A 24,994-nucleotide genomic window follows, 5' to 3' on the forward strand; every position below is an offset into this window, starting at 1 on the left:
TTTAAGAAATAGAGAGACCTCCAAATGACACATCAGCCTTCAACTCTATTAAATTATTAAACAAAAAAAAGGTTCACTGCCAGGTGCAAATAGGTCAGGTCGAATTGGATTATGAGTAATTTTGACTCAATTCGGTTTCTTGTTCGGGTCTAAATTTTAAACTTAGATCCAGCCCAATAAAAGATCGGGTTGGATCGAGTTCACGACTACAATTTTTAGCCTGCCTTGTCATTTGGGACGGACTGAGTCCATATATAATTTGGTTCCAACTCAAAAAAATTTGGGTCTGGTTTGGGTCCGGGTTGGATTTGTTTATTCGGGTCCGGTTCATCAAAGGAGAGTCCTCGACACTCCAACACTAGCTGTGCCTTGATATGTGATCTTCCTTGACTATTTCGACATATGGCAACGATTCCAGACGCACTCCAAACTGAAAGTCTAGAGAAGAAAAAGAAGGGTAGGCGACAGCGACAACAACAACGATATGAGTGTCCATGAGTACTATGAAGTTTTGCTTTCAATAGATCATAGGGTTGGAAAGCCAAAATTATCTAAATTTCAAATGGATCAGGTCAGATTGGATCGGACTAGAATCCAGAAAACCTAGATCCAGCACTGAAAATGGAATGGGTCCAATTTTAGAATCCAACATAGTCTCACGAGTCCTATAAAATGGATCAAATTGAATTTAATTGGGTCGGATTACGGGTCAACCTAACTCATTTGTATCCGTACTGCCAGATAGCGAAAGCACCAGCAAACTAAGCATGTAAGGAAGAATAACATAAGCAACAATATGACCCCAACATTGACTCTCTTGTCGTACGGTAAAAAGGGATTGGTATAACCAGATTTACTGGGGGGGCATGAGAACTAGCTAAAGAATGAAGTTGACAAACTAACATTTAAATATATATATATATATATATATATATATATATATATATATATATATATATATATTTGCACATGATAGGCGTCCAGAAGTATTTTTTATGCCAAAGTATATCAGATTTGCATTAAACATATATGTCCGCATAGAAAATCCTTAAGTTGAGAGTTGTACTAATAATATTGTGTATGAGAGCATGTTCATTTATCATGTGCACGTGAACATGTTCATTTATCATCGGGAAATTCATAAAAACATAATCTTATACCATTAGTAAAAAAGATTTTAACATGAATTTTTATCCAATTAATTTTTGGATATGACTATGTTTCGTGATATAATCAAATATTATTCTTTTTTAGGGAAAATCAAGTAGTATGGGAGTAAAAATTATTCATTAAATATAAGATTGTTGCTTTAGAGGGGTAATTTCTCTCGTTCACGCGTCGTCGTAACAAAAGAAAGCCACCACCGGTCCCAGGTTTTGGGAAAATTCTCCAAATTCTAGGGTTTCCCTTTCGGAATGCGGCTCGTCCTCGCCCACCCCCCACTAAAATCTTAGATTTCGCCTCGAATTGGTTTCCTGAGATGCCTCTATCGGCTTTGGGTTCGGAATTATAGGGACAGCTTTCGATTTCCGAAGAATCCCACCACCATGCGTTCGCTTTTGTCGAGCTCCTCTTCTTCCTTGAGGGATCAGGCCAATGGCGGAAGCAGCAGCAGCAATCGGACCCATATCTACCTTAATGTCTACGATCTCACCCCAATCAACAACTATCTCTACTGGTTCGGCCTTGGAATCTTCCATTCTGGCATTGAAGGTGCATTTCCCATTCTCACCTAATCCCTTCCACTTTTATCGCATAATTCTGATCGAATTCTTCTTCTTGGATCGCCCGCATTATCTTTCTTTTTGTGTTTTTTGAATAAATACCGAGTTTTGCGGTTGGGTGCCAAATATAATTTTGTTTAATATCGTAACTAGAATGTTGCTTAAATTGAGAGGGATTTGGGATTTGCTTATGAGCTCGGAGTCGCATAAGAAGTCCAATTGGATCGAGATTGCAGTTATTTGGCCTCCATTTTGCAAGTGTTTTTTTTTTTGGGGGACAAAGTGTGAGTAATAGCAAAAGGAATGGGGGAATGGTAAGTGTTATGTGATGGTGTTGTTCCATTCCTTCTTAAGTTAGTCATGAATTTGTTTAGGGTTCTTGACCTAACGACTTGGTTTGGTATGATGGGTAATGTATGAACTGTTATCTGAGAGAATCTATTCCTAATGAAAGTAGGATTTAGCCTGGTAGTTGAGTTATTATAAGATTTAAAGTTGTTTCTTGTTGCAGAGAAAGGTGCAAAGAAAAATCTGTCTAGAGTAAAATGAACAGGAACGCAGGGGAAAATGAGTTTCTGGATTTTCTATTTGTTTGGTTGAATCCAACATAGAGAGAGAGAGAGAGAACAACAATGATATCTGTGATGACTGTAGTTGAAGAACAACAATGATATCTGTGATGACTGTAGTTGAAGTGGAGCAGTCAAGGTCGTAGTGGTGATAAGGATAGTGACTGTCGCTATGGCATGGTCTCTACGGATTAATGATGGTTTTGGGCACTGTGGCAACAGCTACAATGGTCATGTTGGTGGAGGAAGCAGATAATGATCACTGTGGTGATTGTGATGGTGGGGGTGCTAGGAGTGGCAACAACTACGGCGTCGTGGCAGTGAGGATATGAATCTTTGATGTACTTTGCCCTATTTTTCAGGCTTAACCCAACCTAAGGATTTTACATATTTTTCGCCTAAGCACAACATTAAGGCATTGGACCTTGTCCCGTTTCTGCATTTAGCATGTCTTAACATATAAAATTACTAAATTAACCCACATGTTATTAGTAATATGTTGATGGTAGCCTATTTAAACCTCAACAGTTCATGCCACTGTAGTTTTTAATAATTAAATTCAAAGGTGGAACTTTATTTTAGGATTCTACTTTCTACGACATCAAAATACATCTTGGGAAACAATATATCATGGAAAAATGAGAAACAGAAGGACAGGAAATTTTTTTGCAGAAATCATACTATTAGAAATAAGAGATGAAAAGAATGAGAAATGGAAAGTGATTTTTGTGCAGTTTTTGTTCTACAAATTTTGCTCAGAATTCAAAGGATTCAAGTGCTAGTGCTGATGGGTGTGTCAGCTAGTGGCCAGCATGGTATGTGTTGGTTGCATGCTGTGTTATGCAAACAAGTGCACCATGCCAAAACAAAGAACTTTTGTTTACAAAATTTGTTTTGATATAACCAAAGCTGTTATGAACAACTTGATACGGCCTTGCATGGATTCATACCATACAATACAGAACAGATGATGGCAGTGCATGCCTAGTGACAGCACCCTGTTGGCATAGCATGGCATGGTTGGTATTTTAATCCTTGGCATGACTAAGCCAATAATTGCATATGGGGTACACATTTTTTTCCTCCATTTTCATTTATCTATCTGTTTTTTGATATGAAATATGTAGTTTTTTTAGAAAGTTTTTTTAAACATTCTCTTTTTTTCTTATAAATAATATTCTTGTAGAACTTTGAAAGGAGTCTTTGCATGCTTTTTATTTAAAACAAACTAGTGATTTTTTATCTATATTATTGTTTGCATGTGGAGTTAAAATCAAACTTATTGGTATGTATTCTGCATAGTCACCAATTTAAGTTTGTACTTTTGTGGTGAGTTAAATTAGTCATAATATGGCACTAGTGTTAGGGATCATACAAATAAAAGTGTGGAGTAATTGTTGATGAACTACAGTTTAAAAATTGGCAGTAAGTTTGGGATGATTATACTATTGAGAAAAGACTCGATAGTGTCAACATGACCTATAGATACCGCAAAAATATTTTCTTGGTAGCAACAAAGCAGGGACAGATAGTCATACTCATCACATGTCCTAACCATTTGGACTAGTGTGCTACACAAATTGGTGAGGTTGACATTTTCAATCTGTGGAGGGTACCTTGTGTCTTGGTTCAGTCAAGAATAAATCTACAAGTTTGATGAAGTTCTTGATCGACAATTCACTTCAATTCTGGATCATGTAACATCTGGAGTTTTTTGAATTCATAGAAATTTTTCCTATCATTGTTTTAAGGCATATCATATAATTCTACAAGAAATGATTCTCTTGTCTTTATCAGTAGGAGAGGAGAAAGCTTCATAGCATTTTGAAGAACTTTGACTTCTTATATGAAGTTCACTATTGATCTTTGGTCATCAGATAAAAATTTAGGGTAAAAGGATTCTTTCACCACATCCATAAAGCTGTCATGCAAAGTCCACATTGCGGCCCCTTGGTAGTTTGCTTAGGCCCCCACCTCGCCCAAGTGGTTCGTGCATACCTTGCTTATATGGTATATTCATCATGCTGAAGATGATAATTAACTTTAATAGAAAGCTTACCCTTATCCATGGTTGTAGTCAAAGCAATTTAGATGTGTCTTGTATATTGGGGCCTTGGATGGTCTACTTTGTAAGATCAATCCAGATAATTTGGATTGTTGATGATGCTCTGGTTAGAAGAGTAAAAATCATTCTTTGGAATGTATTTTGGTAGTAATACGTATAATATGCACTCATATTCTTAATATAATGTTTCAAAATCAATTAAAGGCATTCATAATGGTGTTGAATATATCTAAGTGATGATTATATGCGACTGCAATTCCATGTTTGAATTAAACTTCAACATATAAAATGATGAGGAAGTGTGTAGTCCTTTTTATTTACATGAGATTAACTTCTACATAGAACTCTGCATGATGTAATTATGTATAAATATTTGTTTACAGTATGTGCAAATAAGCAGCACAACTATGGTCTGTCTCAGTAGGGATGATTAAAAGGTGTCATTATTGTTATTTTTGGAAGCTTTTCTTTTTCTGATGCAATAGAGGTCATTTCAGGTGCTAACTGACATGCATGGGAATCATTCATAAAAGATGTTTGGGGAATCTGGACCTTGTATTAGAAGAAAATGTTAAATATTAAGAAAATATTGATACAGTAAACTTTGTGATGTCCAAATGCAAGAATATTAAGCAATTGCATCTTTTTATGCATCTTGGGTTCCATGAATTTTGCTATTCAAAAACTTCTATTGCAAAGAAGACTACAAGTAAATTAAATAATTTCTGTTTGCCTGTGCAATTTGTATACCTTGTATAGAAGTAATGCAAAGTTATATGCATCTAGGTTTTCAAGTGGTTCAACAACTAAAGAAAGCACTGGGACTTCAAGCTTATGCTTAAGTTCTACAGGACATCCCAAACTAGGTAGCTATATGTGCTCCCTGACAAAATGGTGTGACATTTTCAGTTGGTGGAATAAAACATGAAGTGCTGTATCCTATCCCATCAAGGATAGGTTGAAATATCTTCGCAATTTTCAGTTTTTACTGTTTCCATGCTAGTTTCAAATACAGGTTGAGTCATGGATAAATACCATAGCTTCTTGATTGAGTAAACTTCAGTATGCATTGAAAATTGGCTTCATGAACATGAAAACAGATCTACATGAAAGGTTCAGTTAGTGATATACAGCATTTACTTTTATGTTTTGGTGAGAAATTATTGGTATGGTAATACTGGTAAGCTCCGCAAGTTCCCCAACTTGGGTTTGTAGGAGGGAATATCCATTTGACTTATGACTATGGGCATCTAACTCCATCCACAGATATTTGGTCATTATTATCTATATTACATTATCTTTAGTTCATTTGTTAAGGTAATTATTTTACCATTTTGTTCCCAATAGTGCACAAATATATGGGTTTAGCAACAAAAGATGAGGAGTGTAGATGAGAAATTTGCTGTCTTTTTCTTTAGTTACTGTGAGAATAGATGAGATGTTTTGAGCTTATTCGTGCTTCTTTTTTTTTTGCTTTTTGGGGTAAAAATTATTTTACTTATACACACATCTTGCTTTTGTAATTTATGTCAAATTTGTGACTGGCGCACTCAGATGTCATTAGTTTCACCATTTTGGTTTGTTTTCTCTTACTGGTACTTTGATTTTTTTTTGTCTTCTGTTATTTTTCTCGGTTTTTGTAATGATTTTATCTCTTTATATTGATCTGTGTTATTAATCTGTTATTTCTGTATAATTTTAGTGCGATATCTTTTATTTGCCGGAGTTTTGGTCTTAGCAGCGGTCTTCTATGAACATAAGCTTATCCCGTTCCATTACATGGATTAATCTTAGTACATACATTTTAGTGTTTTTTCTAATTTTCATACTGTTATCTTTCCTGTAGTCAAGACATGGTTATCTATAACCTATTAAAAAAGAGAGATATTTGATTCTAATTTTTCATGGAGCATAGGTAACTCTCCCTTTTAAACCAAAAATAAATGGAAAAGATGTTTCTATGGAGTTGACTCAAGGACTGTGGATTTTGTTCTTTATGTCACCTAGGCACATGGTCTAAAGTTTTGCATTTTGAATCTAATATCTTATAATTGTCCAAATAGTGTTATTATACATGCTTTATACATGCTAAATGTACACATTTTTGTTTTGAATGTTAATTCATCAGAGATCCTGTTTCTTTCTATATATGGTGGACATTGGGTTAGTCTTCTAAATTTTGTATGGACCTACATTTTGTTGTTTCCTTGTTCACCTGACGAACATCCCAGTCACTGGCACTAGCATAAACCCTATTAGAAGCCTCAGGACTGCCATTACTTATAATAAGGTCGCTTTAAATGACCATGTAAGGTGTGACCAAGGAGGGCTGTAAGCTATGCATATATTTGGAAAATGATGTGACTGTTTTTAGTTTATCCTTCCAAAATCTTTGATAACTAATTAGAACTACAAAATTTCTACAATTTTTTGGTTCTCTTGTCAATGGATTTTATAGGTGCAACCAATCATTGGAGCTGCCCTTTTGGGTCATTGGAGCACAACCATTCAAGATCAGCTTTTTAAATGAATACTGTTTCGTATCTTTATATCCTTTGGGGCCTTTTCCCCCTATATCTATACTTGTTCTAGCATCTTCCTATTAAAGAGCAGATTTTTCTTATTGCTTCAATCTACACAATTGTTTGAAACTCACTCAGCTTTTTTAGACATAATTTAGATATTTTACTAGTTAGATATCTCGAAGCTGTGCAATTGATGGATCAATTATTTATCACCCATGATCTATAATATTATGTGACATTACGTAAGGCCCTTTAAGTTTTCAGGTGAAACTCTTTGATGCTTAGCTCTTTTTTTTAGAGAAACAGAGAGAGACCACCCTGCACTGCAATTTGCCATGTCCAGTTTTTTGGAGATTCACCATCCTAGAATTGAGCCCAGAGCCTCTGGTTGCTAAGAAAAAGGGTGTGACTACTGAGGCAAGCCGCAGTCCAATTTGATGCTTAGCTCTTGAGTGTCTTTATGGAAGCAAAATAAGAAATCTTCTTTTGGATTTTCACACGATATCTACCACACTCATATATATTTATCTTCCTTTTGGACTTTTTTTTCATCTTCGCATAATTAAGATATGTTTCAATTACTGAAGTATGCCTTCTGAAACTTGATAACAGTACATGGCATGGAGTATGGATTTGGAGCTCATGAATACCCGACCAGTGGAGTGTTCGAGGTAGAACCGAAAAGCTGCCCTGGTTTTATCTTCAGGCGTTCTGTGTTTCTGGGCACCACAGACATGTCCCATTCAGAGTTTCGTTTGTTCATTGAACACCTTGCTGGAAGATATCATGGTGACTCCTACCACTTGATCGCCAAAAATTGCAATCATTTTACAGACGATGTGTGTATCCGTTTGACTGGAAAGCGAATTCCAGGATGGGTGAACCGTCTTGCAAGATTAGGCAAGTATTTTCGTAAAATATGTTTATATCCTTTAAAATCCTCTAAAATTAAAGTTTCTTCATAACAATTTACATGAATTTGTATTAACTTCAGGATCTTTTTGCAACTGTCTTCTACCGGAAACTATTCAGATCACAGCAGTCAGACATTTACCAGAGCATCTCGAATTGTCAGGTACTGTTCATAAGCTGCATACAATTTGTCTACTTGAAAATCAGGTGGATGATCTTTTAGCATACTTAGCATCGACCAACAAGCAGACTTGTTATCTTTGTAAAAATGAGTTCAAGCTCATAACTAGTATAGTGGTATTGGGAAATGCTATGTGGATTTGCCTCTCACAGGGAATGGCAAATTATTGCACAAAAAATGGGAGGGAAGGAGGAGAGAACATGGGGTATCAGGGATGATTAATTGACAATTCATATAAATTCAAGCATAATCAGGATGTCTTACATTTGTGTAGCACATCACATTATATGAGTTAGAGATGTTGGTTTGTGACATTTTATTTTGAAAAGCAGATGGGTCCGAGTCAGTGGCATCGTCAACTGTTGGTGAGAGCGATGAGGAACCAGATCATCAGCTACTGATGGTGCCAAACCGTGATTCAGCTTTTTCTAAAGACAAGCCAGTGAGGCTTGCTATGGATGTGATGTAGCATGCTCTGCTTCCCCTCTCTTGGGTGTCCATCTTTGGTGCCTATCTCTGCATTGTTCTTGTAGGTGTGCATTAATTTCAGTTCTATAATTCTAGCAGCTCCTCCACAGCCTCTCTTTTGCAACCAATGTTGCCCAAAGCCTTCTTGTCAGTAACCTTCAAGTCGACCGGCAACCTTTCTGGACTCGTTTGTAATATTATCTGTTATTTTCACGTTTGACGAATCAGTGAATCCTTAGATCTTTTTGATCGGGAATGGAAATTAGGTGGTCTTGTTGGCCCCCTGGAGTTCATTCTTATACTCGTCATTCTAAGTCCAGATATGCAGTCAAGTTCTATACATACATGTTTAATCTGCTTGGCTGTAAACCAGGTTAAATGTGATGAGACAACCGTCAGAATGTGGTGAATGGGATGGTGGTTTCATATTGAGGGAAAGCCTTCATTTCTAGGTTGGACAAGTCATGATTTGGATTGGCCTGTTTGATAAGGATGAGCGAACCCAGTGACCTAGGTTAGCATTGTGTTAAGAAAGTGAACAATTTAAATTTAATTAGTAAATGGACTGAGATAAAAAAAAAATGATAAAAAGAAAGAAGAGATAAGGATAGCAGATATAATTGACCTCAGACTCGCTTTATAAGTTGAGCTCAACTTGGCTTTAGATTGGCTCCATTTCAGGCTTGCTTGGGGACAAGAGCATGGAGGTAATAGGGTGGCTCAGCAACATGATGACAGCCAGCAATTCTTGATCCTTGTTTTACAGGGATGGCTGAGGTCCCTGCCTCCCATATTTTCATAAAAGAAGCCTTTCATGGAAAAATCTTATAGCACTGATCAAAACTTCCAGCAGTTAATTCATGTGACCTTTCTCTTTGTATCAATGTGATGTGGTTGTTCATAATTAGGCAGCTTGGCAGGATCTATGAGTTATAACCTATTTGCAGCATTCTTGGTAATTTCTTTTGTTATATATAACTTTATAAATGTCTAATTTTGCTTGGATACCTTCCAAAAACATTTTTTGTTAGCATACCTTTTCATACGCCATTTTTTTTTCTTTTTGGCATATGTGCCCTTGTTGACCTAGTCCCTTTTAACTAAGTTAAAATTTAACTAGACTTGCGATTTGACTAATTTGCCCATGATTAAAATGTTGAGCTCTCAATTCTTTTCAGATTAGAAAGGCATTCCGAGTTTGACATGGTCCGCAGTCTCCACACTTAAGAGGAAGAGCAATACTTCGCAGTAGAAATGCATGGAGAATACCACGTTGGGTGCACAAAGTGTGCTTGTGGTTGGGTGTTCTTAGCAATCGGTATGTCATGAATGTTGAAGTGATATTATTTTTTCCCCTGGTAGGTAGGTACGTAATCTTGCTTTAAAAATTGGATTTGTAACCTCTTCTTAGCGACACCCAAGCTGGACCGCTTCGCAGCATGGAGTACAGTAATTCTAAAGCGACCATCCTTCAATAACTTTACAGATGGTCCCACCAAACTCACTTGCTATCCTGTGGCTCAAAATCGTCAGTCCTTATTCAGGGTCAACAATCCACGTGCTTCTTTCATCTTCCACGTCTCTAATTTTTAATAGCAGCACTTCCGCGGCGCGATCCCGATCTCAAGTCGAGGCCGAAGTCCAACTTCGCTTGCTCCCTCTCCTCTCTCTCTTAACCGTCGATCCCAAGGCGTGGAGGAGGAGATGGGGCCGATTGGGGAGGAGCGGCGGACGCTGGTGCTGGTGAACCTCGCCGGAATCATGGAGAGGGCCGACGAGGCGCTCCTCCCGGCGGTCTACAAGGAGGTGGGGGCTGCGCTGCACACCACTCCGACGGGCCTAGGCTTCCTCACCCTCTTCCGGTCCCTCGTCCAGGCCTCCTGCTACCCCCTCGCTGCCTACCTGGCCGTCCGGTACAATAGAGCTCACGTTATAGCTCTCGGCAGCTTCCTCTGGGCTGCCGCCACAGTCCTCGTCGCCCTCTCCGACACCTTCCTTCAGGTCCGGAACAGCATAAAGTCGGTGCTTTTCACGTTCTATGCCAACTTTTGCATTGAAGTTTGCTGTCTTTAGGGCGTTTTATCCGGTCATGTTTTCGAACTTTCGGGTGCATGGAGAGAAGTGGGTTTTGGGTTTTTGAATTTGAGCCTGGGATTTGGTTTTAGCTGGAAAGATTGAAGCTTGCATTGTTTTTTTCGGTGGTCTGTTGTGTCGTGTGGAAATATTTTGGTTTTCTTGGATGGAATTGAGTGTTGAATGATTGGGATTTGCTGACGATTTGAATGGGGTTTTGTTGTGTTTTTGGTGAGTTCTTATGTTTTCTGTTGCTGGTGATTAGATTGGGATGATGGGGAGTTAACGACAGTTATAAACATTGGTGGACTACTGCGATTGCTGTGTGACATTTGGCTTCCATTTTTTTGTATATGAATATAAACCCTATGCTTGTGACTCTAATTGTTGCCATTTGGGTACAAATGTAAGGATCCGTGCGGGCGTGTGTTTATTCCCACATCGGTTATTCGTTGAGTAGATCTTGAATATTTATATATGATCAAGAAATCCAAATAATATACCTTCCAGCTAGCTATTTTGGATGAGGTTAATGGTATCAGAGCGGATCCATTAGGGCTGACTACGGACCGATCGTGGTGCTAGTGATTAGATTTGAATATTTAGCCTGACGAGAACGTCAGAACTTAAATGGAAAAAATATGTGAGGACCGTGTGAGCTGTTTATTCGCATATCGGTTATTCGTTGGATAGATCTTAGGTACTTATACAGGATCAAAGAACCAAATAATACATTTTGACTAGCCATTTTGGGTGAGGTTTTAGGTTGTTACAACAAATATTTTGAATTAACAGTTGTTTAGAATCTGCTTTTGTAAATAAGAATTATTAGATGGAGCTTTACTTGATTCTAATTCTTAGACTATTTGGCTAGCTCATGTTGGAAGGACTTATGTGTCAAAATAGTGATTCAAAATGGTGCTTTTTCAATATTATGAGCTGTTGAAACTTCAATATCATGGAAAAATTTGTATTACCTAAAAATTCAACTTCTCTTTCTCAAGGTTCTTTTTTTTCGATTTGAAATGTTTAATTCTTCTTTGTGAAAAGTTCATGGGTTAGATTTCTGTTGGTGGTATTTTTTTTTCCTTTGGAACTATAATAAATCTAGATTTTCTTTTCTTGGGCCTCTTCCATTATTATAACAGTTGGATAGCTTGTCTTTTTGAAACTTTCTAACTACTTGTTTAATGTTTATCTTTTCTTATATGCCATCACATGAGACGGTTGAGCCAATGATAAACACTCAAAAGTTCCCATTAAATATAGTAAGAGATATTTTCTGAATTCATGAAGCAATATAATGTTTTAAATGCCTGTGATGGTTCTGTTTTTGCCATCTAACTTAATTAAGCTTTGAATCTGCACAAAAGATCTAATGTCTTTTGCATGTAGTTAATAATTTGTCTGTTGTGCAGGTAGCAATCTCAAGAGCCTTGAACGGAATCGGGCTTGCAATAGTCACGCCGGCCATTCAGTCACTTGTTGCAGACTCCACTGATGACAGCACACGTGGTTCGGCTTTCGGATGGCTACATCTGACTGGTATGATCGGTTCTGTCCTTGGTGGCTTATTCTCTCTCCTATTGGCTCCACATTCATTCATGGGAATTGCGGGTTGGAGAGTTGCCTTCCATCTGGTTGGCGTGGTAAGTGTGATGGTAGGAATTCTGGTACGGCTCTTTGCAGTAGATCCCCATTTTTCAGTAACTGTTGGTTCACGAAGCAAGCCTATTTCATGCAAGCCTGTATGGATGGAAGTGAAAGGCCTCATCCAGGAAGCCAAGGCTGTGGTGAAGATTCCATCATTTCAGATTATTGTGGCTCAGGGTGTCACTGGATCTTTCCCATGGTCAGCCCTTTCATTTACTCCCATGTGGCTGGAGCTCATCGGATTCTCACATGGACGAACTGGACTACTCATGGGCATGTTTATGGTCGGAACATCACTTGGAGGGCTGTTGGGAGGAAAGATCGGGGATTTTCTCGCAATAAATTTTCCAAACTCTGGAAGGATAGTTTCGTCACAGATAAGCTCTGGCTCTGCTGTTCCACTTGCAGCTGTGTTGATGTTGGTCTTACCTGCTAACCCCTCCACAGGACTTGCTCGCTCCATTGTCTTGTTGGTTATGGGGTTGAGCTTAACTTGGAATGGTCCGGCTACGAACGGGTAGGTTACCCATCTTCATTTTATTATCAGTTCTGAAGTTTATTAAAACTTTATACGCACCTTACTATGATCATAACATAATTGTAGCAAGGACATTGTAATACTGATAAATAAGTAAAACTGACTTTCAGTTGCCTTTCACTTGATATATAAAAATTTGAACTTTGAAGCACTGATTAATGACTTCAGTTTCTAACAATTAATTCTGTTCTTCCATACAATTTTCTCAGAACAGAATTAAAACATAGTGAATCTCATACTCATTGTGAAACGAACCCAATATCTGAACTCATTCTTTGTGTGTTACAAGTCAATCATAATTGCAAAATTTTGGCAGGTACTTGTAAGATCTTCATCATGAGAATGCATCTTCATTTAAAATTCAGCATAACTACTAGCTCCATTAATTATTTCATTAAATAAGAAAGGGATTGGTACATAAACTCTCAAGTCTCGACCATTACTAAGATGTAAATTTGATACCATTTGCAGTTTTAATTTAGTGCTGCACTTATCTCTAGAGCAGTGAGAGAATTATAGCCTTGGAATTTTAATTACTTTGCTTTATAATGCTTGCAGTCCCATCTTTGCAGAGATCGTCCCCGAGAAATCAAGAACAAGCATATATGCTCTGAGTAGATTCTTCGAGTCTATACTATCTTCATTCGCTTCTCCTGTTGTGGGCATTTTAGCTGAGTATGTTTATGGGTATAAACCACCAGGTGAGGGAACTAGTGTTGAAACAGACAAAGAGAATGCTGCCTCTCTAGCCAAGGCACTTTGCACTGCAATAGCAATTCCTATGTCACTTTGTTGCTTCATCTACTCCTTCCTGTACCATACCTATCCTAGGGACAGAGGAAGAGTGCGGATGGGTTCTCTAAAAGCATCAGAAATGGAGAAAAATGAGTTGGAAAACTATGGTTTAGTGGGACATCATTCTAGGATCCAACGTTCTAGGTCGGAGTTGAATGACAGAGAAAGGAAAGTGACCCATGTATTTTATGGAGATCAAGATTTTGAAACTGATGATGACGACAATGATGATAATGCTGAGAAAATGCTGCTTTCCCATCAAGTGGGAATATCAAATGAAAGCTGAAAGAGATAAGAAGATGTCATCTGATAGCCCTGTAACTCTGGAGGAGGAGAACGGCAATGTTGAGCCCGGTGATAGGGTTTGTATTCTGGTAAAAGGTAAGAATCCCGGCATAATATTGCAACTAACAACTTAACAAACATGATCATTAACAGGATGGAGTGGATGATAATGTAATGCTTCCATAATAGACTCTTGTGGCCTCAGGTTGATGCGACTCAAGAATTGAACTTTTCTTCGGAGTGCACTAATTTACAGATCAAGGAAAAGTTGTGCACTACACAGCTATTGACCAATCTTGTATGCAAGAATGCTTCCTTACACTACCAATGTGGTCTCTCTGAGCCTGGTGTCTGCCTCAGAGACTAGATGTTATCTTGGACTTGGAATTGATTCTTTTAGGAAGTATACATTTCCAATTGATTGACAACAGGCTTCCCTCGAAAAAATGATAGACAACAAGCTGCTGGAAGATTTAACTGATGTTTGGTGGTTTTGAATTATTTTTAGTTGTTTTTTAAGGAAAGTTCTTGGTTTTTTTTTTGGAAAAAAAAGGAAAGAGGCATTAAACAGAATCTGCTTAACTGTAAGAAGATTGCTCGGGTAGTTGGTAACTTTTGAAATGCTAAATTCTCTGTGCATGTTGCAAACTGTTTCTTTCTCTTTTCTGGCGAACTGCGTCATCGAGCTACTTGAAGATTTTTCGTACAAATCTCTGATTTTGTGGACAAGAAAATATGTGAACTTAAACCAAGCCAACGGTTATAACTAGCGATAGTGCTATTTCACAGAATTGAGCTACATTTATGAAATCCTTGGTTCCTGCTTGTTCCAGGATGATTTGTGGGCATGAATTTGGATTTTAAAGAAGAAAGAGGGAGAGGCCATAAAATCTCTAGAAATTTAAGCATATGATATTGCAATTTGGTTAAATTAACTTAAATTTATTATTATATATAACTAAAATAGAGGTCTAGCTTGTGCCGAGCTGGCTTCATCCTATAGATGCCATATTAGTAATGTTATTAATATTATTTTTATTTTGGATAATAAATGGGGCCCTTGTTTAATATATTTTTTATTTTAAATGGTCTATTATATATATCTAAAATGATTATGGTTATTTATCAAAGTTCCTATTCTTGATGAGAAGTGATTATATTGATGAATTTTTTTTTGCTCTTAATAAATTATAAAATCTCAATACTATTCATCTTGTTGGAATAAATTTCTTATTTTTGATAAATGAATCTTCAATAACACATATTTAGTATTACAATACCTAGTTTTGATATCAATAATGATATTATTTTCATTTGCATGATTTTTTAACTAAATATTTTTTTCAAAGTTCAATTTTTTGCATCAATCTCTGAAAAAAATTATATAGTTTGAGAAATAATATTTTTATCAAGTGAGAAGTGATTAAAAAGTAGTATTATTATTTTTTATTATTACCCATTACTATTATAATAGTTATCATAATAATAGTTTTACATATAAAATATAAAAAATAATATATTTGTAGTAAATAATGGTTGTCATTTGCTCTTATAGCGGGTACAAGAGGAAGATAAGCCTATAATAATCATTTTTTAGTAGATATTTGTTACAAGTGACTATTATTTATCTGTTCTCTTAATAAGTGAGTATAAGTAATAGATAATAAAGTATCTTACTATTATCAATATTAAGTATCAACTATATAAGTACTAATTATACTTATATAATTGATATAAGTATAACTAATACACAAGAATATTATCTATCTAAAAAAAATAAGTATTATACTCTATCTAAACCAATATTTGATATCTAAACTAAATAAATATTGTCTAAATTGATAAGTATTATACTATATTAGTTTAGATATTTGACATGAGTTTTCACTCAACCATTAATAAAGTTCATCACTTGATGTGCAACAAGACCCAGATGCTATGAGAGAACAGCTCGATTTCAAATCGTTGCAAAACGACAAGTAGATAAAAGAATTGAAAGCCAAAGGTTTTAACCCCTAATGTAAGGCAACAAGAAGGTGGTAATTGTATCTAATCTTGATGTAACTGTAACATCAAAAAAAAAGGAATGAGTAGCTATACCATCCAGCTTGATTTTATTATCAGATCATGATGCTGACAATTTATATTACCAGTTTCTGAAACCATCTCTCTTTACAGGGAGCGATCTAAAGAGCAAATGTGACTTGGTTATCATGGTGATGAAAGGCATGCGACGCGATTCTCAGAAATGGGCTTCACATATCAGTGAGAGAGTGTAGGTTTGTGCAAACAAATTGGCCCTGCTTGGTGGCAAAAGAAGTAAAATGAAGCATAAAATTATTATATTTCAAATACAATATAGGGTTAAAAACAAGGTAAGTGTATATGCATAATTGTCAAGCATGGCTGTAATTTTGTCCATGTTCAGAACTTTTGGCCTTGGGTCAAGATGAAACAAGGATAGATCCAATATATATATATATATATATATATATATATATATATATATATATATATATATATTTTGCAATAACTTTCTCAGTACACCAGCGACATTACTTGCAGGAAATGTGGCAGAAACTGGCAAATACCTGAATGAGGATTCAATTCACATTCTGACGTCTAATTAAAGCGGCTTTTGGTGCACCTGACATCCTTATTAATCAAGAAACGTGGCAGAAACTGACAAATATCTGAATCAAAATTTAATTCACACTCTGAGGTGTAATAAAAGAGGCTTTTGGTGGACCTGGCATCCTTATTATTCAAGCTTGGCACTGCCATCTAGAATTTTCTCTCGACAGCAATTAAGAAAAGGCAGAGATAAAACTTGAAGCTCTTAAAGAACCAAACAGCTGCATACCTTAATTAATCCTTGTTTATTACCCTTCAAACAACGCATCGAAATCCCTTATCAATACATCCTACTCATCAACATAAACATGTCTTTTGAAGACAAGATGCAGATGAAATGGGTTGTGATCATCTCTTGCGGTAGTGATAAATTAATCAGCATTAAGTTTCCTAGAAAGACAACAAACAAACAACAACAATGCGACTTCGAAGTGATTTGTGATGGAGATAAATGGGTACTGATGATAAACATAGTGCTTGAGATCAACTGGATGATTAGTTTGGTTTGATGGCAGAGATCATAACAAAGAGACGGTGCCTGATGCATGTAACACCTACTAGGCCGCATGCTTCGCAAAGATCTTTGAGTTCACCTTCTGACAGAAAAATATAGTTGCTTGAGTTTCCAATGTAAAACTGCAAAAAGAAAGCAAATCATCAGATGTCAAGGACAATAAATTTCACCAAAAAAAAAAGGACAACAGATCATTCCTGATCCAATCCTGATGGTGATTGAACTTAACTCTTTCAGGACTCAAAACTCAACTGAGCCATTTGAAGGCGCATACTCTTCTTTTTTTTGTTGATATAATATGCTAATCATAACGCTGTCAGCAAGAATCTGCCTGTTTAAAATCATGATGGCTAATGTGTAATTTTCTTTTATTTGAAAAAAGAAAAGGCTTCTTGAAGCCTTCATCTTATTGTAGCTGCAGCTTTAGCGTAATGAGATCAGCATGTTTCACAATACACAATGAATAGGGGGTTATTGCTTCCTTTTCTGCTACCTACAGCCCCAATATTCTGATCTTCACATATAATGATACTACTTTATAATTGCCAAATCCCATGTCATTTGCGATGGTAACCATACAGTTTTGAGTTTCATGCTCAACATAGAAGCAGTACATCCTAAAAACTGAATGAAAGCATTACCTTGCGTAGCATCCTCAAGACTGGAACAGCAATGGGAATGACATCAAAAATGAATGTTGTGGCGACAAATACACCTCCAGGGCGGAGTATTCGACTTATTTCTGCGACCTAGGAGAAGGAAAATCCAACTCAGAGGAGTGCACTCCCTTTTGTTTGCATGTAAATTTATTATATATTTTTTTTAGAAAAAGGAAGGAACCGAACTGGGATTTTTTTTTGAGAAATTAGAAAGAACCCACTAAAATTTCTATTGGAAAAAAATTAATATTTGTATATAATGGAGACTTATGATACTCTCTATTTTTCAAAACGACAATCTAAATTATTAGATTAGAAAGCTAACTTGAAACCCCAAAAACAAGCATCCAGGTGTTAAAAACACTCAGTTTTGCTATAAAGAAGACATCTACATCACCAAAAATACAAGAAGAAACTTCATGAATCAGGAATAATATCAATATAAGCTTCCTATATGAATTTGGAAGTGAAATAAGCTCATACAGAGAGGACTGAGCTACACTGTATCGGATATGTTTCGAGGTTTCTAGGTCAAGATGATAGAGCATATAAATAATCGTGTGAGCTTTTTCTATTACAAGTTGACAATTAAAAAATTTGAAATTATACAGGTAAAGGGTCATGCTGCAAAATTCATCAGAGATGGTGAAGTGACTAAAACTCTGGTTTTCTTCAGTATTTAGCAAAGACAGAGAAAGGGGCCAATAGAGGGATCACGGCAGCAAAATGCAGAACTGATATTGGATCTAGGATCTGTGGCAAAATGTGAGGCAAGCTTCTATGGTTTGACCAGTGCCTTTTCTTATTTCACACAGACCAATCAATGGAAAAACCAACCAATCAACATTCATTGGTGCTCAATGAATCTCTAATTCATGAAGCTTTTTGGAAGACTAAGGGTGTATCTTCTAATCCATGAAGCTTTTCATAAGACTAGAATATTTCAGCAGTGAAACTTTATACAAAACAAATTGCAGTATTTTCTTCATTCTGTTTCATCAAAAAAAAAAATTTTCTCCATTCTGTTTGTTGTTTAATGAAACTTTGCTGCTACACAAAATTTTAGTGGACATCCTCTTGCACATATAATATATGTGTTAATAGAACTGCTTAAGCTCCTATACAAAATCTAGACTATAAAACTCAGGTTCCTTACTTCAGCTTTATCAGTGACAGAAATTCAGTAGAAAGTAGCCAACCAGTGTCTGCTCAGCTGGTTGCAAACCTCTCCATTTGTGAGTGGTCTAGGGTCCAAATGCTAGTGGTGGCATCTCCACTATTTTTCTCAAAAAAAAAAAAAAAAAGAAATTCTGGGAGTATTCTTACAGCAGCAGATGGCGAAGACCAACAATGTAGTGCGGCACCAGCATGCACAGCATCAATGGAACTTGAAACAAATGGAAGTCTACAGATGTCAGCCCTGACCAAGATCAAGTTTCTTCCACAGAAAAAGAATAAGAATAAAAATAAAAATAAATCAGATCCCTATAAAACAATAGCATCCTCAGAAACAAGACATTATGTGATACAATTCTGAAGGTCCATAATTATCTCAATCAAAAATTGCTGAACCGGTACCAGTAGACGTACCGGTCGCCTATCGGACTGGTTTGGTACTAGTTCGGTGCCGGTTGAACCGGTACTGAAACGGCAATAGCATGCGGCGCACTGTAGACAATGCCAAGAGTAGCATTTAATGCCACTCTGTGGCATTTTTAATACCACAAAATGGCATTCAGTGGCATTAAAAGTGCCACAGAGTGGCATTAAAAGTGCCACAGAGTGGCATTTAATGCCGTGGCATTAAAAATGCCACAGAATGGCACAACGTGACAATAAATGCCACTCTGTGGCATTAAAAAAAAAAGCCACAACGTGGCAATAAATGTCACTCTGTGGCATTAAAAAAAATGTCACAGAATGGCATTCCGTGGCATTTATCCGAAGGCGTATAGGTGCGAACCGGTCCGATTTGCATTGATACAAAATAGTGCCGGACATGTACCGATGCGAACTGGTCCGATTCGTTTTATACCGGATTTGTACTGGTGCGATGGGGCCAGAACCGTTTTTTCACCGCCATACCATACCGGTCAAGGACCGGACCGGTACGGGCTAGTTCAGCATACCATGATCTCAATCTATGTATAAGAAAATCAGGTCATGCCCAAAGAAAAGAACTCATACTTTTTAGAAATTCCCTCCTGCTTAATAAATTTATTGCAGTGCTGCAGCATATTCTCTGAGAAGTCTAAAGCAACAACAAGAGAATATATTCCACTCTTGGCAAATAGCCTTGAAAATAAGCCACTTCCACAACTTGCATCAACAATAGTTCCTCCTTTTGCAGGTCTCAGGTAATATTTAGCCATTTCAAGCTGCATTTAGAGAAATTGTAGAGCGTTGCAATAGTATCAGGTTCTCATTGATATTTCAGAATACAATTTCCCTAACTTTTCATGAGTTTCTCTTCTAAGACATAAAACCAATCCCGAATTGCAACTATATGCATTGCATAAAAAGAAAACATGCTAAAAGAGGGTGAAAGAAAGGAAAAGTGAAATCTGGAGATGAAACAGTTCACAACTGCTCTAGAACAGCAATATGATCGAGAAACAATTCATGAAACCTCTCTTTCTGGGCCAGGGAAACCACCCCATCTAAAACTTTGTCGCCATCCTCTCTCATAAAGATATGAGATCAATGCGCCCCTGTTGCAGTTAACAATCTGTAAGAATGCATAGAGAAATTCCAGCTCATATACAATCAGCTTTACGCTTTTCAACTGTCTATTGCTCAGTAAGATTGTTCTCTGCAAATGGAGTTTTTCACCATCTTTTTACAAGAGATCATTCTATCATATGGTGTGCATAATAAACAAGGTGTCTACTTACTTTCTTCTTTTCTAGTCATTTTTATAGTACTAAACCACCCAGAAATTTCTCTAGATGCAAATCACTATCCTGAAATTTAAATCTAACCAGTACTAAAGGATGCCAGTTTAAGATATGAAAATATACGGAATCAGTTATAACCTACTTGGAGGAACAATCTACGGTTTTCAAACATAGAAGCATTATAAGACCAGTCTTCTAGCCAGTAAAACCACCAGGGATGAATTATTACAATGTAACCTCATGGATAATTCTGAAAGACTTCTATTCTGATATATAATTGCGCAGGTAGAAGAGGAAATGTACTTTTGCATGAAATAGTATCTAATGCTGAATAAGATTTTCTGCTGAATCAAAATCAATAACATAATTTCGGCTGTTAATAAAGATTGACTTCTAAAAAGAAATTTGCAAGTAATGCTTGCATGTTTATACACATAGCAGTACAAAGAGAAGTGCAAAAGATAGGCATTCAAATGCAAACTATATGAGGCCAAAACCACAAGTATAAATTGTTTTTAAGTCAGTCTAAAATTCAAAGGAACTTGATTAGAACATTTCAAGAAAGGAAATGACGACAGAGAAGAGATTATGGCGTCATATGTTTCGTCAGTGTCCCTTAGAAAGGGAAGCCTACTGTAATTCTAACCAAACTTTCTCTTGCTTTCTAATTACCAAGATTGGATGTTTTTCCCAGAAGATCCATCTTTGGCAGATGGAAGATGAAGGCAAGATTTCCTGCAATTGCAACAAAGGTTTTAATTTGGACCTTTCTTAATAATTCAACAAACCATGGCAATCAAGTTTCGTTAAATTCAAGTTTGTGTGATTCTGGCTTTTATGTTAAAACTATGCAAATAATATCACATCTTTTTAAATAGAAATAATGTGCTCTTCAGAGAACTTAGAGCAGCTTGCCAGGGGGAAACGCTTTTTCTATGGATCATATTAAGGTTCCATTACGTAACTCTGTTAACAGATCTAGAAACGAAAAGATGGAAAACCTACAAAATTCTATTGTCATTCCGTCATTTAAGCATAGAGATAAGTATGAATGAAGCAATATTGGAAGGTAGATATTTACCTAAAGAATTTTGTCAAGAATGGTAAAGTTTGATCATACTCCCTTAAGCCACCGGCTATTGTGAGATCAAGATATATTCCGTTGTTGAGGTAGGCTTTCTTGCAAGCATGGCATTCGAAACAAGACCCAGCTGGGGATGTTCTGCAAGAAATCCATCCAATAAAACATATAAAGAAGCGTCATGTCTACACGATCTAATGGACTTCAGAATGAAAAAAATCCAGCGAGACGACAAGTAGCATCTGATTTCAAATCCTAAAAACGTAGCAGAACAATTTACAATAGTTATAGCTTACATGCTTAGGCTTGAATCACTTTGATCGATGAACGAATGATAACAAACAGGACAGGCGAAAATATTTAGGCCAGTGCCCACTTTTGTGTCTGGAATAAGATCCTGAGAAACATAAGACAATGTGCAGAATAGGGTTATCCAAGTACATCCATTGATCAATTCACAAAGAAGAAGACTTCTTTTTCAGCGTAAAAAAAAAAAAAAAAAAAAATCGCATAGAAGACTTCAAAGCGATCAAAGAGCAGGGTATCAAAAGATCACTTCCGGATTGGCTTCGACGGCCGGAGGAGAGTTTGGAATCCCATCCAAAAGCAGGGGCTCCGCCATTAGGTTTAGATTTCGAGGGTGGAGAGGACCGCGTCGGGAGTCAGGCCCCCAGGTGCCCCTTTATAGCCTCTCTGTCTCTCTGTCTCTCTGTCTCTCTGTGTGCTTCAGTTCTATCATCTCCCAAAATATTTTTACGAATTATATAAAATGTCATTTCAAATAAATTTTTAACAGAAAAAAGGTTGGGTTTTCTCCCGCCGTTCGCGCTCGGGCGGAGGTCATTCGTGTCTCTTCGCACATTTATGTGAGTACTCGTTTGGTCCACGGAAAAAGAAGGTGCGGTTAACAGAAAAACAACAGAGTACTTTTTATTTGCTTACAATTTTAAAAAAAATAAAAAATAATATTTTTTTATAAAAATAAAAAATTTTATATTTTATTAAAAAGAAAATTTTATAAAGGATAAAAGACCTATTTTTTTATGGATTGAAATTAAAGTTCTTTTTCTCTAAAAATATTATAAAGCCATCAAATTCATAGATAATGTTTTTTTTACCATTTATATGGTAGATATTTTATATATTTTTTAAAAAAATAAATGCTCAACTAAATATAAGCCACTCTGAAATGTATCATTTTTTTATTATTCATTAAAAATATTTAAATTATTTTTTTAGACATCATATTTTTATAAATTAATTTTTCAAAAAATAATAGTGGAAAAAAAATTTCTTAAATCAAATGAATTTTAAATTATATGAAGAAGTCATTGGAAAAAATAAAAAAATTAGGATTTCTCCTACGGCCTTGCTTAAAAAAATAATAATAATAATAAAGATTGGCATCCTTCTTGTTCGGGATCGGACAGAGGAACACCGAGTCAACAACTATCCATGTATCGCAGAATGATTTGGATGAGTAGGTGTTAATTCCAATTTTAACCATTATAATTGAGGGAAAAAATGCTGAAGAACAGCTGCCACATCAGTACTCGTTTCTTCATTCTCAAATATTCATCACTTATTTGTATAGTAAAACCCAATGTTATATTAGATTTTATTAAAACTTCTACATAGGCTTGCCGGGGATTTATGTAGTACTTCATATGAATTGCAGGTGATATTCGATAGCAGTTGAATGTGGGTGGAAACAAATCCAAGCACCCATGTTCGATGTTGCACCTCAAACACAAATCAAAGACGGATTGCGCTGTTCCCTTAAAAAGTAAAGAATAACGTGGAAGATTTCTTATAAAAAAATGTAGTTTACCATTGATTCCATGTTGTCCGCAAAAAAGTGATTTAGGTTAATTGATGGGTGACCCAAATAAAAACTATGGTTCATAAAGATATTGGGCGATGGCCTATCTCGGTGTTCTTGATATTCTGATATATAAGAATATGGTATGGAGGTGTGGGGCTCAACCATTGATTATTTGGGCACCTTGATAAGAGAACTTAATAACTAGATTATCACTTTATTTAGGCTCGGTCTTTTCTCCCATCTTAGTCTAACTCCGATTTAAACATATCTGGATAAGTCTGAGAGTTACCTGTCCTATTATATGACAAGGTAAAATAGGAGAAGGATATAAAGAGATGGCACTAAGTTTGTTTGGAAGCTTACTCTGAAATGGGAGGAGGCTTTATTTCTCAAATTTATCCTCAAGTTGAAGCTCAAGAAGTGGTAATAGACTTATGTTTCTTTCCTTTTACCTCATCCACTCACTTTTCTTGATCTCCTTTTTTTTTTGTCGTCTTTTTTTTGGGTGTTCCCATGCAATAATTGTTTAGAACATATTTCTAGTCGTTAGAGATGCTAAAAATAGCTATTAGGAGTGAATATTGTCGTTCTAGTTTCGTAGAAAAACTAGTTGTTACTATTGTCAGACGCATACGGGTCGATTCGAATTCTTCAAGGACTGACTTGTAATCTTCAAAGGTCGACTTGTGAAAGAGCTGTTTTTTGTTTTCTTTCTGTGGCCATTCAGAGTCGACTCATTTATGCTAGAGTCGACTCGTGATTTTTAGGGATCGACTCATCCACTATAAAAACTTCCAAAACTCTTCAAAAAATATCTCTAATGGAAAGCAAAATGGATCGTCCTACCTCAGCGTGGGACCACCCAATTTCAGCCAAATAGACCTCAGCATCGAGCATGTCAGACCTTGGTCCCGTTGAGCGCCAGTCCGACCCCGGACCTTACCAAAGGCCGAGTCAACCTCGGCCAGATCTCTCCACTGTCATGAGCCTGCAAGATCGACCAAGAGTCGAAGAGGCCCTGTCACCTGCAGGTATCTACAATGACGCCCCTCGAGCCGGGCTTGGAGCGCCCTGTAGAATCGACCAAGAGCCGAAGAGGCCCGTCGACCGTAGGTATCTACAATGATGCCCCTCGAGCCGGGCTCGGGGCCCCCTATAGGATTGACCAAGAGCCGAAGAGGCCCCGTCGACCGCAGGTATCTACAATGACACCCCTCGAGCCGGACTTGGGGTGCCCTGCAGGATCGACTAAGAGCCGAAGAGGCCTCGTCGACCGCAAGTATCTACAATGATGCGCCTCGAGCCTGCCCTGCAGGATCGACCAAAAGTCGAAGAGGCCCTGTCGACCGCATGTATCCACAATAATGCCCTAGCCCGAGCTCGGGGCGCCCTACCGAGCTGACTTCAGAGCCTAGGAGGCTGAGCCGACCTCAGAGTCCGCCGAGCTGACCTCACCGAACATATGTCATAGCCCTCTAAGTCAGCCTGACCTCAATGCTCATCAAGCTAACTTCACCAAGTAAAGGTTGCGGCTCTAAGCGAGTCTGATCTCGCCTACGGCCGCATACACGTGCGCACCTATGCACGCCCCTACGC

General features: G+C 37.0%; 3 protein-coding genes across 7 annotated transcripts; 2 read left to right on the plus strand and 1 right to left on the minus strand.

Annotated features, from left to right (window-relative positions):
- The first annotated feature begins 1,332 nt into the window (after positions 1 to 1,332).
- On the plus strand, positions 1,333 to 8,745 carry LOC103707907 (deSI-like protein At4g17486). The gene is made up of 4 exons (XM_008792618.4): positions 1,333 to 1,713; positions 7,496 to 7,783; positions 7,878 to 7,958; positions 8,309 to 8,745. Exons 1-4 carry the CDS (start codon positions 1,548 to 1,550, stop codon positions 8,443 to 8,445), a joined length of 672 nt encoding a protein of 223 aa, XP_008790840.1. The 5' UTR covers positions 1,333 to 1,547; the 3' UTR covers positions 8,446 to 8,745.
- Positions 8,746 to 9,812: 1,067 nt separating this feature from the next.
- On the plus strand, positions 9,813 to 16,252 carry LOC103707906. 5 transcript variants are annotated; one of them, XR_005515143.1, is made up of 4 exons: positions 9,822 to 10,445; positions 11,936 to 12,687; positions 13,267 to 13,884; positions 15,967 to 16,252. XR_005515143.1 is itself a non-coding variant. In XM_026804965.2 (4 exons), the coding sequence occupies exons 1-4, from the start codon at positions 10,149 to 10,151 to the stop codon at positions 13,787 to 13,789; spliced, it is 1,476 nt and encodes a 491-aa protein (XP_026660766.2). In that variant the 5' UTR covers positions 9,822 to 10,148; the 3' UTR covers positions 13,790 to 14,436. The 5 variants fall into 5 exon arrangements, 3 of the variants coding, with proteins under 3 accessions (XP_026660767.2, XP_026660766.2, XP_026660765.2); XM_026804965.2 differs by lacking the exon at positions 15,967 to 16,252 and having other exon boundaries at positions 11,936 to 12,166; positions 12,263 to 12,687; positions 13,267 to 14,436; XR_003385891.2 differs by lacking the exon at positions 15,967 to 16,252 and adding an exon at positions 13,994 to 14,436 and having other exon boundaries at positions 9,823 to 10,445.
- A 380-nt stretch (positions 16,253 to 16,632) lies between these two features.
- LOC103707905 (uncharacterized methyltransferase At1g78140, chloroplastic-like) lies at positions 16,633 to 22,299 on the minus strand. Its single transcript, XM_008792616.4, has 8 exons — positions 22,130 to 22,299; positions 21,870 to 21,970; positions 21,574 to 21,714; positions 20,225 to 20,306; positions 19,783 to 19,973; positions 18,922 to 19,033; positions 17,578 to 17,685; positions 16,633 to 17,058 (listed from the first exon to the last, which is right to left on the minus strand). Exons 1-8 carry the CDS (start codon positions 22,193 to 22,195, stop codon positions 16,918 to 16,920), a joined length of 942 nt encoding a protein of 313 aa, XP_008790838.1. The 5' UTR covers positions 22,196 to 22,299; the 3' UTR covers positions 16,633 to 16,917.
- Positions 22,300 to 24,994: the final 2,695 nt, after the last annotated feature.

The sequence above is a fragment of the Phoenix dactylifera genome, chromosome 15 (assembly GCF_009389715.1).
Source record: "Phoenix dactylifera cultivar Barhee BC4 chromosome 15, palm_55x_up_171113_PBpolish2nd_filt_p, whole genome shotgun sequence".
NCBI classification, from domain to species: Eukaryota; Viridiplantae; Streptophyta; class Magnoliopsida; order Arecales; family Arecaceae; genus Phoenix; species Phoenix dactylifera.

Excerpts from the sequence above, each read along its gene's own strand:
- LOC103707906 (XM_026804964.2), top strand. The coding sequence starts at position 10,149 with ATGGGGCCGATTGGGGAGGAGCGGCGGACGCTGGTGCTGGTGAACCTC. Across the intron at positions 10,446-11,935 it reads TCTCCGACACCTTCCTTCAG|GTAGCAATCTCAAGAGCCTT; the intron begins GTCCGGAACAGC and ends TCTGTTGTGCAG. Across the intron at positions 12,688-13,266 it reads AATGGTCCGGCTACGAACGG|TCCCATCTTTGCAGAGATCG; the intron begins GTAGGTTACCCA and ends TAATGCTTGCAG.
- LOC103707907 (XM_008792618.4), top strand. The coding sequence starts at position 1,548 with ATGCGTTCGCTTTTGTCGAGCTCCTCTTCTTCCTTGAGGGATCAGGCC. Across the intron at positions 1,714-7,495 it reads CTTCCATTCTGGCATTGAAG|TACATGGCATGGAGTATGGA; the intron begins GTGCATTTCCCA and ends ACTTGATAACAG. Across the intron at positions 7,959-8,308 it reads AGAGCATCTCGAATTGTCAG|ATGGGTCCGAGTCAGTGGCA; the intron begins GTACTGTTCATA and ends TTTGAAAAGCAG.
- LOC103707905 (XM_008792616.4), bottom strand. The coding sequence starts at position 22,195 with ATGGCGGAGCCCCTGCTTTTGGATGGGATTCCAAACTCTCCTCCGGCC. Across the intron at positions 21,971-22,129 it reads CCGTCGAAGCCAATCCGGAA|GATCTTATTCCAGACACAAA; the intron begins GTGATCTTTTGA and ends TATGTTTCTCAG. Across the intron at positions 17,059-17,577 it reads TCTTGAGGATGCTACGCAAG|TTTTACATTGGAAACTCAAG; the intron begins GTAATGCTTTCA and ends TTCTTTTTGCAG.